Source organism: Varanus komodoensis, unplaced genomic scaffold, assembly GCF_004798865.1.
Source record: "Varanus komodoensis strain SLA01 unplaced genomic scaffold, ASM479886v1 scaffold10, whole genome shotgun sequence".
Classification (NCBI taxonomy): Eukaryota; Metazoa; Chordata; class Lepidosauria; order Squamata; family Varanidae; genus Varanus; species Varanus komodoensis.
The window spans coordinates 5,955,569-5,970,376 of NW_025335269.1; the positions used below are offsets into that span (position 1 = coordinate 5,955,569).

At 42.7% G+C, this 14,808-nt stretch overlaps 1 protein-coding gene and 1 non-coding gene across 2 annotated transcripts in view; one reads left to right on the plus strand and one right to left on the minus strand.

Annotated features, from left to right (window-relative positions):
• Positions 1 to 14,808, minus strand: part of ABCA13 (ATP binding cassette subfamily A member 13) — a 197,985-nt gene that overhangs the window by 21,410 nt on the left and 161,767 nt on the right. The window contains 1 exon segment of the mRNA XM_044419119.1: positions 13,389 to 13,539. Within this exon segment, the coding sequence (XP_044275054.1) occupies positions 13,389 to 13,539 (151 nt within the window).
• TRNAI-AAU lies at positions 2,719 to 2,792 on the plus strand. The gene has a single exon. It is a non-coding gene; the product is annotated as a tRNA-Ile (tRNA).

Below are 14,808 nucleotides of genomic sequence, written 5' to 3' on the forward strand. Positions count from 1 at the left end.
CCCCTATAATCCTCACCATATTTTTTTTAAAAACCCTGTGTATTAGGAGAAATTAGTATAAAATGTATATGCTTTCTTGTGTGAGCTTAATAAATCCAAAGTCTCAATATTTTGAACATATCAAACTCAAGGTTGCAAAACTTCTCCAAGCTGGTGATGAACTCAGCTTATGATTGGAAATCAGAAAGTAAGTAGACCAGGGCACAACTGTACAACTGTCCAGCCAAAGCACCCCACCTGCCAGGTAAAGTGGCCAGCTGGGTACCTGGCAGTCACTATCCTTTTGTTATCCCAAACAGGCAACAAAATGAAGCCCATGATAGACCATTGATAGGATAAATTTGGTTGGTGACAAATTGTGTGTGTGAAGAATCATCCCAAGACATGGGGGGCTGCAGACTGTTCTGATCACTAGAGCAGCAGTATCATAGCCTTTGGATTTGATTTCCATCATACGTGCCAAAAAGGTTGCCCACCAGTGCTCTGGATGATTAGAAATGCAATCTGGTGGATTCCGGAGAGCAGGAACTTGGGAAATTTCAGAGTAATGCACATCTCGAAGCACAGCTGGATGTTAGATTTCATCATATAAACAGTGTCTGTACATAAGTGAAACTCTCAGGCCTGACTTGGCTCACTTGGGTAACTAATGAAGGAAGATACAAGATGCTACATGGGGCAACACAAAATGTGAACTGTTCCTAACTGAAAACTCAGATCCAACCACTTTTGAGCTCATACCCCATCTCCAGTGCTGCTTCCCTGTCTTCCGTATCCTCTCTTCCCCAAGTAGAAAGCTATAAACTTCATGAAGCCCAGCTGACAATTATGTTCCATATGCCATTTCCAGATAAGAAGAGGCCTTGTGGAGTACCTCCTGTACAGGAGTGAGGACCCCACCACTGACTTCTCTCCTAAGTAAGCCCTTGCTGGCTGGCTGGCTGGCTGGCTTGCTGGCCCAGGGAAGTGTGTGAGGGTGCAGGGACAGGAATACACATTGTACTGCAATTCAGTTATCTGAACTGACAATTTCTCCATGCCATAACATAGCATCCATAACTACAGTTTCTTGCTCAACACTCACTTGCCAGGATAGTCACCATTATTTTACTTGCTATAACTTTCTAAAGTCCTTCATACAATCAAAGAAAACACACTTTTCAAGCTCCTTAAATACTGAAATAAATAATAATAAATAAATTGAAGCAACCCGGAAAATGTAAACAATTTAGGAACCTGGTTCAAAAATGGGCGGATGGGGGAGCTCCATTTGAGACTGCTTATGTGCTGGTGACAGCTGCCTCAGCAAGAGGGAAATTGAACTCACTACCTGCTGGGTAACAGGCTGTCATAAATAGATTAGTGGGGAGCTGGAGCATCTTTTGACATCAAGGGCAGCTTTGATTTAAGGCGATTGCCTTCCCCTGGGCTAATTCAACCAGGTCAGTTTGGACTTATAATATAAAAAGGAAAAAAAAGCATCCAAGTTCTAAAGTGGGTCAGCGATACAGGCAGAAAGAGCAAGTGTCATTCTCTCTCATAAAAGTCGGAGATACAGCACACCAAGTGCCAGTCTAGATTACATTCAGACATAACAGCTTATTCATGTTAGCCTTCTAAGAAGAAAGTGTGTTTAGCTCTCCACTGCCTGTACTAAACTCTTTTCTTCTCATCCCAGGTTGATTTGGAATAGGACCAGCAAAAATGAGTTCCTCTTGAAAATCCTGGTTCCATTCTGTAGTTTGGGCCTTACTGCACTTCTGATTACATCACTTGATGTATGTTTATTTACTTGTTGATTTTATACCCCACCATTTTTTCTTACACAGAATTCAAAGCAGCTTACATCATTCTCCTGCTCTCTCCAAAACAACAACCCTATGGAGTATGTTGGGCCGAGAGTCTGTGACTGGCCCAAAGTCACCTAGTTGGCTCTATGGCTGAGTGGGGACTAGAACCCAGATCACCTGAGTCCAAAACCCATTCTCTTAACCACTGCTCCACAGTGGATGTATAACAAGGACTGACTGCCTCCCTCCTAAGACTCCACGAGCCATTGTGTTCTCTTTCCTTTCTCAATGGCAAGTCCTTGTGATAGAGCTTCCATTTTTGTATGAAAACATTGCTCTAATGTTCCATTGTTCCCAGTGCTGTCCCATGTGACAGGAACCCTGAAAAATGTCAATCACTTTACTATAGAAAAATAATATAATGTTTTGTGGTCCCTCAAATAACAAATTTAGTCTGGCACGAGCTTTGTGGATGCTATCTTCTTCAGCAGATACAAGAAGTGTTAATCATAAAGATTTCATGCATCTGATGAAGTGGATAGTGGCCATAAGAGCTTATACCAGAATACAGTTGTTAGCCTTTAGCTTTCCACAAAACATTTTGATGAAGCAAGTTAACACAGCAACACTTTGGAAATCATTTCCCAGGATTCTTGGGAAATTAGAAAGCAATAGCAACCTAGGCAACAGGAATTTCTGGGAACTACATTGCCCAGGTATCCTGGTGATCAAGACATTGTCCAAGCACAGGCCTTTCTACCACTATTAGTAATGTGGGCAAAGCTTGCCAAAGTGAGGCCTAGATATGGGCTTTGTTCAAACTGGTTTGGAAATGAACCAAAATGGTTATGGCTCAGCTTATTTGCAGGAAGCAGACCAGAAGTGGTTTCTCCATCTCTAATGACCACATGGCCATACATATGTAGTGGGCCGGTTAGCTCAGTTGGTTAGAGCGTGGTGCTAATAACGCCAAGGTCGCGGGTTCAATCCCCGTACGGGCCAAGGAGTCGTTTCTATGTATGGGAGTCATGGAGCATCGCTAGAAACAAAATGGGACAAAGCAAGTCTGGGCCCAGAAGTGGGAGAATGGGCACTGGGAGGGCAGAAGATGTACTTCTGTACACTTTTGATCCAAGGGCATGTTGAGGGCTGCATACTAGCAGTGGACAGAACCACACTCTGCAAAACACCCTCCCCCATGCTGCAATTAGGCTGTTTGAAACGCTCATTGTCATGGGGGAGGGGATTAGTTCAAAGAGGGAGCTACAACCTTGGGGAAGGGAGGGTTTTCCCTTCCTTCCTCATCCATGCCTTTCTGAAAATGCCTCCCTCACTACAATTAGGCCATTTAAACTCTTTTATCGACACCGGTTGAGGCTTTTAAAAAGGCTAAATGCACATTGACAGAAATGGAGGAAATCATTTCCCTGATCGGCTACTGATGAGGATAAACTATTTTGTGGGCTGAGGCTCTGTTGATAGGTGCTGAAGTAGAAGCTCATGCCCTGGATGAAAACATCCCACAGGCTTTTTCCAGACCACAGATCATGGGCTCACTATCCCTCGTCTAAGGGGAAAGGAACTTTTGCTGTATAAAGGAAGGTTGTGCTTTGAACAGATCTACATATGCGGCAACTTCCCTTCCTAAAGGGAGAGGAAAGCAAAGGAAATCAGTCTTGGACCCACTCTGTACTGGGCCATGTGGATGAAAATGAGTCCCTGTCATTAGCAATGAATGCCCTAACATCTTTAATCTCTCTCTATTACATGATAGAAATAGGACAATAAAGCTCAAGCACTGATGATTGTCAATTGCTGTCCTTTCAGAATATGCCTACGTATATGCACAGAGAGAAATTTCCTGTTTCTCAGTCTTTGGAGAAAAAACCCAATCAGCATAGTCCAGTGGAGAGAAAGACGGAGTTGCAGCTGGGAGACTTGGTACAAGTCTCGCCTCCAGAGTTTCTATGTAGCCTTGAGCAAGGCATCCTCCATTGCTCCCGTTAGCAAAATGAACATAATATGATGCTTACAGGACTGTCATGATGTCCAAGGCAAAGACAATAAAACATGTTGCAAATAAATTGCAGTATATACATATACATTAAACAGTAGGCTCCTAACATTGTTTATGAGAGCCTTTGGGCAATGAATGGCCTTGATGTGATTGCTTTGCCTTGTGGATCTCTGACTTCTTCTGGCTTGGATTTTATGCTGCTCTCCTGTTGATTTGGGTATTTGTGTATTTAGATACCTTGTATTTTGATTGTAAGAACCTTACTGCTGGCATCTTACATGGTATGCATTTTAAAATCAATACAGCTTTCTAGTACAACTCTCAAAATCACAGTTCAGCTGGTGCAATTTTATGTATCCCTTGGCTGAAAATTAAACTCTCCTTAAACTTCTTCATGATTTTAGGTAAAGCTTGCAACTAGTAATTAATTAAAAGTGATAACCAAAAGTGGGGAATACATTTTTATCATTTAATTGGGCAATACTCACTAATGCATATAGATTTTACAAAAGAAAATAAAATCAATTAAATTTGAATCCTTATTCTGTAGGTATCTGATCTGAATTAAAATGGTGCAGAACTAGTGTGGATTACAGGCAATCTAATAATCAGTGTTGTTGAGTATTTTCAAGTCTAAAAAAAAAATACTTCCTCATTTTTTAAAAAAATTAATAAGCATATTCTTGGGGTGGGGGGGTTTGGGGGGTAATTAAAAGAGCTAAATTAACTAAAATCCAAAAGGACCCAGAAAATGTGTTCTGGGTTCCCTTGCTGGATTTCATCTAAAGAAACCCAAGGATTCTCAAGTAATAAGACAAAACTAGATATGCATGAAACCACTCCATAAAGAAGAAACCACACAACCAGCTCCCCACCCCGAGGCAACTAATAGAACTTGCCTGTGTTATGATGTCACAACATGAGGTAAGTTCTACTTCACATGATGAAGGGAGAAACATTCAACACAGGGCAGCTAAACATGTACCATCATGTCTAACTTTTCCTTTGAACAATGCTAACATGGATTGTTTATTTTCTAAATGCTTCTGAATATAAAAGTTTTAAAATTTGGGTTTGGATCCATTTGTGATTACTCCATTTATAACTTAGGGTGAGATTACAACAGCATTCTGCTAACAGTCTCTTTAAAGTGTGTGAAAGACTAGCTATCAAAAAGGGTGCCAGAAGGAAATGGCCTGGTTTGCCCTAATTGCAGGAGAAGCTAGCTAACAAACCAATGACCTAGAAACATAGAAACAGAGCGAGTCAGAAGGGGTCTCCCAGACCATCTAGTCTGACCTCTGGCACTAGCTGGCTCCGCTCACGACATGCCCACCATGTTCATGTCCAGCCTATCTTTGAACACCCACACCGATGGGGCCTCAACGACCTCTCATGGAAGCCCATTCCATACCCTCGAAGTCCTAACTGTCAGGAAGTGCTTCCTGGCATCCAAATGGAACCTTGGTTCCCTGAGCTTTGCTCTGTTGGAGCAGGTCCTGCCTTCCTCTGCAGGGAAGAACAGGTCTCTACCCACCTCCATGTGACATCCCCTCACATACCTGTATGTCGCCAACAGATCCCCTCTGAGGCTCCTCTTCTCCAAGCTGAAGAGACCCAGTTCCCTCAGTCTCGCCTCATACGGCATCCCCTGCAAACTGGCCACCAACCTTGTGGCCCTACGCTGCACTGACTCCAACCTGGCTATATCCTTCCTGTAATGAGGGGCTCAAAATTGAGCACAATACTCCAGTTGCGGGCGCACCAGAGTTGTATAGAGTGGTAGTAATACCTGTCTCAATCTAGAAGGCACACTTCTGGCTATGCAACCAAGGGTGGCATTCGCCCTCTTGACCACTGCATCACACTGCTGACTCATGTTTAGCCTGCAGTCAACCAGTACCCCAAGGTCCCTTTCACAAGTGCTGCTCTCCAGCCACTTGTCACCTAACCTGTACTTATGACAGCCATGCCTATGCCCTAAGTGCAAGACCTTGCACTTATCCACATTGAACGCCATCCTGTTGTCTCCTGCCCACTTCCATAGTCTGTCCAGATCATTTTGGATCTGGAGTACCTGCTCCTCAGTTGTGGCCTCTGCTTCAGTTTTAGTGTCATCTGCGAATTTGATGAGCAGACTGTTCACCCCTTCTTCCATGTCATTAATGAAAAGATTAAACAGGAGAGGCCCCAGGACAGAGCCCTGGGGGACCCCGCTTGTCACTGGCCGCCATCCCGATGATTCCCCACTAATGGTTACCCTCTGCTTTTGGTCAGTCAACCATGCCCTAATCCACCGGACAGTGCTTTAGTGTATCCCAAAACTCCTCAGTTTCTCCACCAGGATATCATGGGGCACTTTGTCAAAGGCCTTGCTGAAATCCAGGAATACCACATCCACTGCATCCCCTCCATCTAGCCATCTTGAAACCTTGTCATAGAATTCCACAAGGTTTGTCTGGCAGGACCTGATTTTGTGGAAGCCGTGTTGTGTGGCTGTCAGCCTCCCTTCCCTATCTAACATCACTACCTCTCTCTATTATGAGCCTTTCCATTGTTTTTCCTGCAATGGAAGTAAGGCTAACAGGTCTGTAATTCCCCATGTCCCTTCTACTACCCTTTTTGAAAATTGGGACCACTGATGCTACCCTCCAGTCCACTGATGCTACCCTCCAGTCCTCAGGTCAGAAGGTGTCCACTATGCTACTGGGGAAGAGCAGAGGGCTAGTACTAATAGTGCCAGAAAGAATGAAGCAACTGGGTCAAAGCCGAAAGGACACTCAGTTGTTGATATATCTGGTGGTGAAAGGAGAGTCCAATGCTGCAAAGATCTATACTCCATAGGAACTTGGAATGTAAGATCCATGAATCAAGGCAAGCTGGACGTGGTCAAACAAGAGATGACAAGACTGAATATCGACATCTTAGGAATCAGTGAACTAAAATGGACAGGAATGGGTGAATTTAATTCAGATGATGATCAGGTATACTACTGCAGGCAAGAATCCCTCAGAAGAAATGGAATAGCCTTCATAGTCAATAAAAGAGAAGGAAAAGCAGTACTGGGATACAATCTCCAAAATGACAGAATGATCTCAGTTCGAATCCAAGGCAAACCATTCGACATCACAATAGTCCAAGTCTATGCCCCAACCACTGGTGCTGAAGAGACTGAAGTTGACCAGTGCTATGAAGGCCTACAACACCTTCTAGAATTAAAACCAAAAAATGATGTCCTTATCATCATGGGGGATTGGAATGCTAAAGTAGGAAGCCAAAAGATAACCGGAATAACAGGCAAGTTTGGCCTTGGAGTACAAAATGAAGCAGGGCACAGCCTGGTAGAATTTTGTCAAGAGAATACAATGGTCATAGCAAACACTCTTTTCCAACAACCCAAGAGACGACTCTACACATGGACATCACCAGACGGTCAAGACAGAAATCAGATTGACTGTGTGCTCTGCAGCCAAAGATGGAGAAGCTCTATACTGTCAGTAAAAACAAGACCAGGAGCCGACTGTGGCTCAGATCATGAGCTTCTTGTTGCAAAATTTAGGCTTTAAATGAAGAAAGTAGGGAAAAGCACTAGGCCACTCAGATATGACCTAAATCATATCCCTGATGAATATACAGTAGAGGTGACAAATAGATTTAAGGAATTAGATCTGATAGACAGAGTGCCCGAAGAACTATGGATGGAGGTTCGCAACATTGTAGAAGAGGCAGCAACTAAAACCATCCCAAAGAAAAAAAAAATGCAAGAAAGCAAAATGGCTGTCTGAGGAAGCTTTACAAATAGCTGAGGAAAGAAGGGAAGTGAAAGGCAAGGGAGAAAGAAAGAAACACCCAATGGAATGCAGAATTCCAGAGAACAGCCAGAAGAGATAAGAATGCCTTCTTAACTGAACAGTGCAAAGAAATAGAAGAAAACAATAGGGAGGACCAGAGATCTCTTCAAGACAATTGGAGATATGAAGGGAACATTTCATGCAAAGATGGGCATGATAAAGGACAAGAATGGCAGGGAACTAACAGAAGCAGAAGAGATTAAGAAGAGGTGGCAAGATTACACAGAAGAACTATAGAAGAAAGAGCTTACCATCCCTGATAACCACGATGGGGTGGTCACTGACCTCGAGCCAGACATCCTGGAATGTGACGTCAAATGGGCTCTTAGGAAGTCTGAGCAACAACAAAGCTAGTGGAGGAGACAATATTCCAGCTGAGCTATTCAAAATCCTAAAAGACGATGCAGTAAAAGTGCTACACACAATATGCCAGCAAATTTGGAAAACTCAACAGTGGCCACAGGATTGAAAAAGGTCAGTTTACATTCCAATTCCAAAGAAGGGCAATGCCAAAAATGTTCAAACTACCGCACCATTGCACTCATTTCACGTGCTAGCAAAGTTATGCTCAAAATCCTACAAGGTAGGTTCCAGCAGTATGTGAACCAAGAACTACCAGAAGTACAGGCAGGGTTTCAAAGAGGGAGAGGAACTAGAGATCAAATTGCCAACATATGCCAGATCATGGAGAAAGCTAGGGAGTTCCAGCAAAACATTTCTTTCTGCTTCATCGAATGTGCAAAAGCCTTTGATTGTGTGGATCACAACAAACTGTGGCAAGTTCTTAAAGAGATGGGAGTACCAGACCATCTTATTTGTCTCCTCAAAAACTTATATGCAGGTCAAGATGCAACAGAAAACTAAGATCATGGCATCTGGTCCTATCACTTCCTGGCAAATATATGGGGAAGAAATGGAGGCAGTGACAGATTTTATTTTCAGTGACTGCAGCCAAGAAATTAAAAGACGCTTGCTCCTTGGGAGGAAACTATAGCAAATCTAGACAGCATACTAAAAAGTAGAGACATCACCCTGCCAACACAAGTGCTTATAGTCAAGGCTATGGTTTTCCCAGTTGCAATGTATGACTGTGAAAGTTGAGCCATAAGAAAGGCTGAGCACCGTAGAATTGAGGCCTTTGAATTGTGCTGCTGGAGGAGACTCCTGCGAGTCCCTTGGACTGCATGGAGATCAAACCAGTCAGTCTTAGCGGAGATCAACCCTGACTGCTCTTTAGAAGGCCAGATCCTGAAGATGAAACTCAAATACTTTGGCCACCTAATGAGAAGGACTCCCTGAAGAAGAGCCTAATGCTGGGAACAACTGACAGCAAAAGAAGGGGATGGCAGAGAATGAGGTGGCTAGATGGTGTCAATGAAGCAGTTGGTGTGAGCTTAAGTGGACTCTGGGGGATGGTGAGGACAGGAAGGCCTGGAGGAATGTTGTCCATTTGGTCGCAATGGGTCGGACCCGACTTCGTGACTAACAGCAACAACAACAAATACCACATCGTGACTAAGAGCCACTGTCAGTTATTCTCCATGAATGCCTTCTTACTAAAATGGGGAGACGACTGAACAAGTGGGCCTCCATGAGACTGAGAACACTGAGAATGTGGAGTGCTCTCTATACAATAAATGTTGGAGGGAAAGAGTGAAAAAAGTAGCAGGCAAACAAGAGTAGCATTCGCTCCAGCATTTCATCACAATTTAAAAAGTAAATACTCATGGAAGAACTTCCTTTTGGAGCTTCCATAAGGAGACTTATACTAGATTTAGTAAATTCCTTTTTTAAGTCTTTGATGTGCCACACTGATAGTGAAGTAACACCTCTTTGTATGGGGAGCTGAGCCTGATAGCAATTTCTGGTTGCTGTTGCAGGCAATAAAATACCCAAAGATATGGCTGGAGACACCAACATTTTCTATACAATCCCTGCTGGAATTCTGAAAAGATCTAAGAAGGTAAGTACCACCATGCTGGTTCAGATCAAAGACCTGTCTAGTCTGGCATCCCATTCTTGCAGTTGTCCTCTTAATACCTGTAGAAGCACATATGCAGGACATGAGCACCATAACATCTTCCCATTGGTGTTCCCCAGAAACTTGTATTGAGAATCCTACTGCATCTGGCACTGGAGGTAAATGTAGTCATCATGACTAGCAACTACTGTTAACCTCTGCTAGCAAAGAGAGTATTTTTCCCTCAAAGATAAGCATGCAGGATGAGTTCACACATTGCTTGATTCATGTGATACATGCAATTATGTGCTTGATTACCTGTATCTTTAAAATTGCTAACATCACTCACCAGAAGATGAGTCTAGATGGAATATTATCACTTGCCACCTCAGAAGGAAAAAAAAGGTGCTAAATTGGGATGTGCTGGGGGTAATGATCTTTGGTGACTCATTGTATGATGGATGCCGTCAGCATTTTGACTGTATTAACTCACATTCAGAGTGCAGGAACTGCCCCATTCCAGTAATTGGGATTATTTTTCACATGAAAGCCCCATTATGTGAATGGGCACTCCTGCAAGCACACGATCATAACAGAATGCCACCCTCTATATCAGCCCTACACAAGTTATTCAGGGACACACTAAAGTCATAGAAAAGAAATGGATGAATCAGGTGTTGAACTAAAAGGACTGCACTATCTGTCTGTCTGTCTGTCTGTCTGTCTGTCTGTCTATCTATTGTACTTGCCTAATGTTCCATATCTAAGCAGATTCCAAAGTGGTGAACAGACTAAAGCAAAAACAGGTAAAATAATAAAAACAATAAATGAAAAAGATAGCATTAAAACTATGGGTGATCAACAATAATGGCATCCAGAACAAGGATCAGGCACCAAAAGCAGAATCGTGCTGGTGCTGGCCTGACCTTCAAAGGAAATTCCAGGGAAATGGGTCTATCACATTGATGACTCTTCTGCTGAACTCCATTTGGGTCATGGGTTCATGCAGAGCCACCTGGAGAATGTCCTCTGATGACTTCAGTGACGGGGTAGGTTGGTAAATGAACTCAAGCGTCAAGTTGTTCAGGGCTTTGCACACTGGTACTAGAAATTTAAATCTGGCCCAGTAGTGAATAGCCAGCCAGTGCAGTTCCTTTAGCAAGGGAGCTGCATGCTGAAAAGGGCCACAGAATAGGAGAGCTCTGTTTTAGATGAAGCTTCCCTTTTATAAAGCTAGATGGTAAGTGCTTCACTCAGAGGCAGGGAAATGCTTGCATGACTCCAGAATCCTCGCAAGTGCACTCTCTGAACTCTGCTTTTGCTCATGAGTAGTGATTACATCACAGAAAGGCCAATCCTGGTCAGAAGCACTGACCAAATATTTTGATTAGTTGGGCTTGGAGAATATCCTAGTGAAGTGATCTAGATCTCAAGCAGTGGAAAAGCAACACCATCTTCTGGTTGATGCCAGTTGGAAAAGACAATATTGGACTCGACAGACCAACAATATTAAACGCAGCATGTGTTGGCCTCATGTGTTTAACTGAAATATGGTGGCAAGCCCCCACCAGACACTTCGCTCATCCTTCTGAAACTCTTGGCTTCCATCATATTCTTCCCTGTTCCTTCACACAAGATGGAATTCCTCCATTCACTTTATGTGACACTTTGGTGGCAACCCTAGTCATATGCATTAGCTAGAGACGCTTTGCCAAGAATTTGGCAACTGCATTATGAAATGCACTGTCCTCTGTTCTGCTTGAGAGCAATGAAAAGGTTAATAAACATTTTATAGACCTCCAGGAGTTCATTTCTTGCCTAATTAAACTCCTATTTCAAATTACATTTAGGACCAAAACCAGAAAGAAACACCCTAAAAAAAACAAACACTGAGTTATATGCATGATTTATGCATATTTAACAGTGTTTTCCTGATGGAATAAACAGTTAACTTGAAATAATTTTCTTCCACACTAACAGCCATTTTCAAGTCTAATATTCCATTGCTGCTTGAAAGTACAAAGCACCGTGCAAAAAAACTAACCCCACAAAGGCGACTTTACATTGGCAAGCAATTATTGCAGAGATTAATTGTTTTCAACAGAATAACCATTTATCACTTCAGACCAATAAAATATATTTTGCATATCTGCAGTTCTATAATTAAGCCTGCCAATTTCTGATTTCAAAACTAGATTTAACATGGGCCACAGGGCAGAGACAATGGGTGAAGTCAGGAAAGGCAGAACCTGGTTGGCAAGGTGTGGCCAGCAAGATGTAGTGCTAGAATGCTGGACTAAAACTGTTGAGACCTGGGTTCAAATCTCCACTCAGCTATGACGCTGACTAGGCAACTTTGACCAGTGATGTTCTTTCAGCCTAATTTATCTCATAGTGTTGTTATGTGGAGAAACTGGCACTGATGAGTGATGAATACTATGCTGATACCATTAGAAGAGCCAGGGATCTAGGGGAGAACCTGGTAGATTATGAAGCCTGGGCATGGTAGACATGGGCAGACTGTAACGGAATCTGAAATAAGGTTTCTAACACCATTGCTCCATCTGAATTTCTCCCAGGGCTTTGGATTCTGAATTTCCCGGTCTAGTTTCATTAGTAGTTCCAACGTGCTAGTGATCTTCCATTTGTCTGTGTTCCGACTGCTGCATATGCAGCCTGTGGCAATTTTCACTGCATAGTCCATTATTGCACTCAGATTGTACCTCAGCAATACATGCACTGATTATATCACAGCACAAAATGTTTCTTGAATGTAGTCAATGTGCAGCAGGTATTTCCAGTTAAAGGCTTTTAGTGCTACCAGTAGGCATTATAGACCCCTTCTACTTTCTCTGCCTTAACAGATTTTTTTTTTTTCTGGTAAGAACAGAAAATAAAAGAAATGGTGTGGGAGAAGTAAAAAACTGATGATGTTTATTGTACCCCACCAGTAGAATTCCATAAATGAAGCAAACTAACTGTTGGATAAAAACCATGTCTGGAAGTGCCCAAATTTGCTAATAACTCCCAGTCACTTATAAGGAAAAGAAACGCATGCACAAATTTAAGCAAAGTCAGATATTCTCCAAGTTTAACTGGGAAATAAGAGGTGCAAAATGTAGGGCAGAAAAAACCCCGGACAGTAAAAAGCAGGAGGATGGGATACACACATTCCTAATCTGGAGTTCTCAGATCCCAAAGCTGGTGGCCTCACAGGATGCAGTTCTGTTGCTCAGATCACTGGTTGCCAATATTAAACAAAAAGCAAAATTACAACAATGAACAACTGGGGTGGGGGGCATAAATTCCCACTGCCAATTTTAATTAGTGGTTTTTCCATGAGTCTTGTCTTGATAAAGCAATCCCTTGATATAATGAAGTTCTGCTCTATAGGACCTGAATGTCAAAATAAATTAATTTACTTTTCTGGCACCCAGTCTTGATGCAGCATCTGAAGTCATTTGTGTGAAGCTGCTTTCTCAACACAACAGCCAACTTTAGTCTTTCTCTATTTGCAATCCTGATGATGCTCTAACCTTGGCTTTACACTCCATTACCTCCCCTAAAGGTAAGAGCTAAGTAATCCCTATAAACAGATAAGCATGGTTTGCTTTTCAAGAAAAATACATGTGAAGACAAATGGCTGGTATTTAGGGATTCTAACCAGAACAAGAAATTGTTTGGGGCATGTGTGCTTGTTTTTTTTTCGGATGCTTAATGACATAGCTTCAATCTGTTGATTTCAGAGCAAACCCACAGCTTAGACCCACATTATGAATAAATTGCTGGGGAATCCCATGTAGAAGGCAGTAATAGCAGAGATGTTCCCAACCAGTCAGAAGGTCATCTAGAGCATCCTGTTGTGGACAGTAGCCAATGAGAATGCCCTCAGAACCAGCAGGTGATATATCCATTTCACACCTGTTTAGAAGAAAAAGCATGAGTCTTGGTTTAAGGAAGTATAAACATAAGAACATCAGCACTCCATGTAGAATGCAACATTAAAAAATGTATGTAGAATTCTTCCCATTCAGATTTCTCCCCAGATTCTGTGGTTCTAAATTACTCTATCTTAGTTCCAGAACCGTACTGACATGGTAGTGTAGCCTTCCCCAGCCTGTTTCCTTCCCCTCCAGATGTTTTGGCCTACAGCTCCCATTACCTGTGGCCAGCACAATCAGCGGTCCTGTAAGTCGGGTTGCATTACCCAACATACAGCAGCAGGATGGGGATGCCTGAGTGCCTGTGTGCACTGATTCAAAGTACAAAAGAAAACCTTGATTTAGTCAGGTGATCACAGTAATATTTATATTTATGCTGCAATTTAAATATCAGGCATATAAGGCGGGATGGGGAGGAGGGAAGCTCTTTATGCCAAAGAGATGAAAGCAGCTTTGGATGAGCAATGAGGAGCATCATTCCTGTGGAAGGCAGGACTCAAGTCCAATTAACACATAAATACACATTCATCTTTGTCTAAGCTAAACATTTCCCTACTCAAGCCGGGCTCTAGGAATAAGGCAATTTCCTTCTATTCAGCCTCGTCCTTTTCCAGTGCAGCTTCCAGCCCCTTCTTATTTTTAGATCAGCTCCAAACCCAGGTCCTCTGCCGTCCTCCATCTGGGATTCTTCCTTCTGATTTGCATCACTTGAACTGACTTCTAACCTTCTTGCCAGCTTCACTTATATGTGCTATCTCCAGCTCCCCGTTCAACCTCAGAAGCATGGTAGACTTTTGTCTCTTCTCTGGTTCCCACAGTAACTAGGTTTCTTCTCTCTGTCCCTTAAGGGTCAATTTCCTGGGCTTGGCCTATTCTGCCTTCCATTCAATTCTGTGCTCCTTCTAAGCCTGCAGTTCTACAGGACTAAGTCCTGTTGATTCCCATGAGAGTCAAGCAGGTTAGGAACTCTGGAATGGACCTGCTTCTGTATCTCCAAATGGGTAAACCACAGAGCTACAGAGCACTTGTTCCCACCTACCCCAGGCTGCAGTCTTGGGCAATCCATCCCCTTGTTCACCACCCTTCTGGTTCCCTAGGCATCCTGTGGCTGAAATGAATTGCCAATATTAGACAAAAATTGAACCTAAGGCTGCTGAAAGCTTAAATAGATACTGTCCAATACATTTCTTCTTACATTGAACATCCTTGTATATCTCTGAACACAATTTTGTAGCTGTACAGAGTTTCT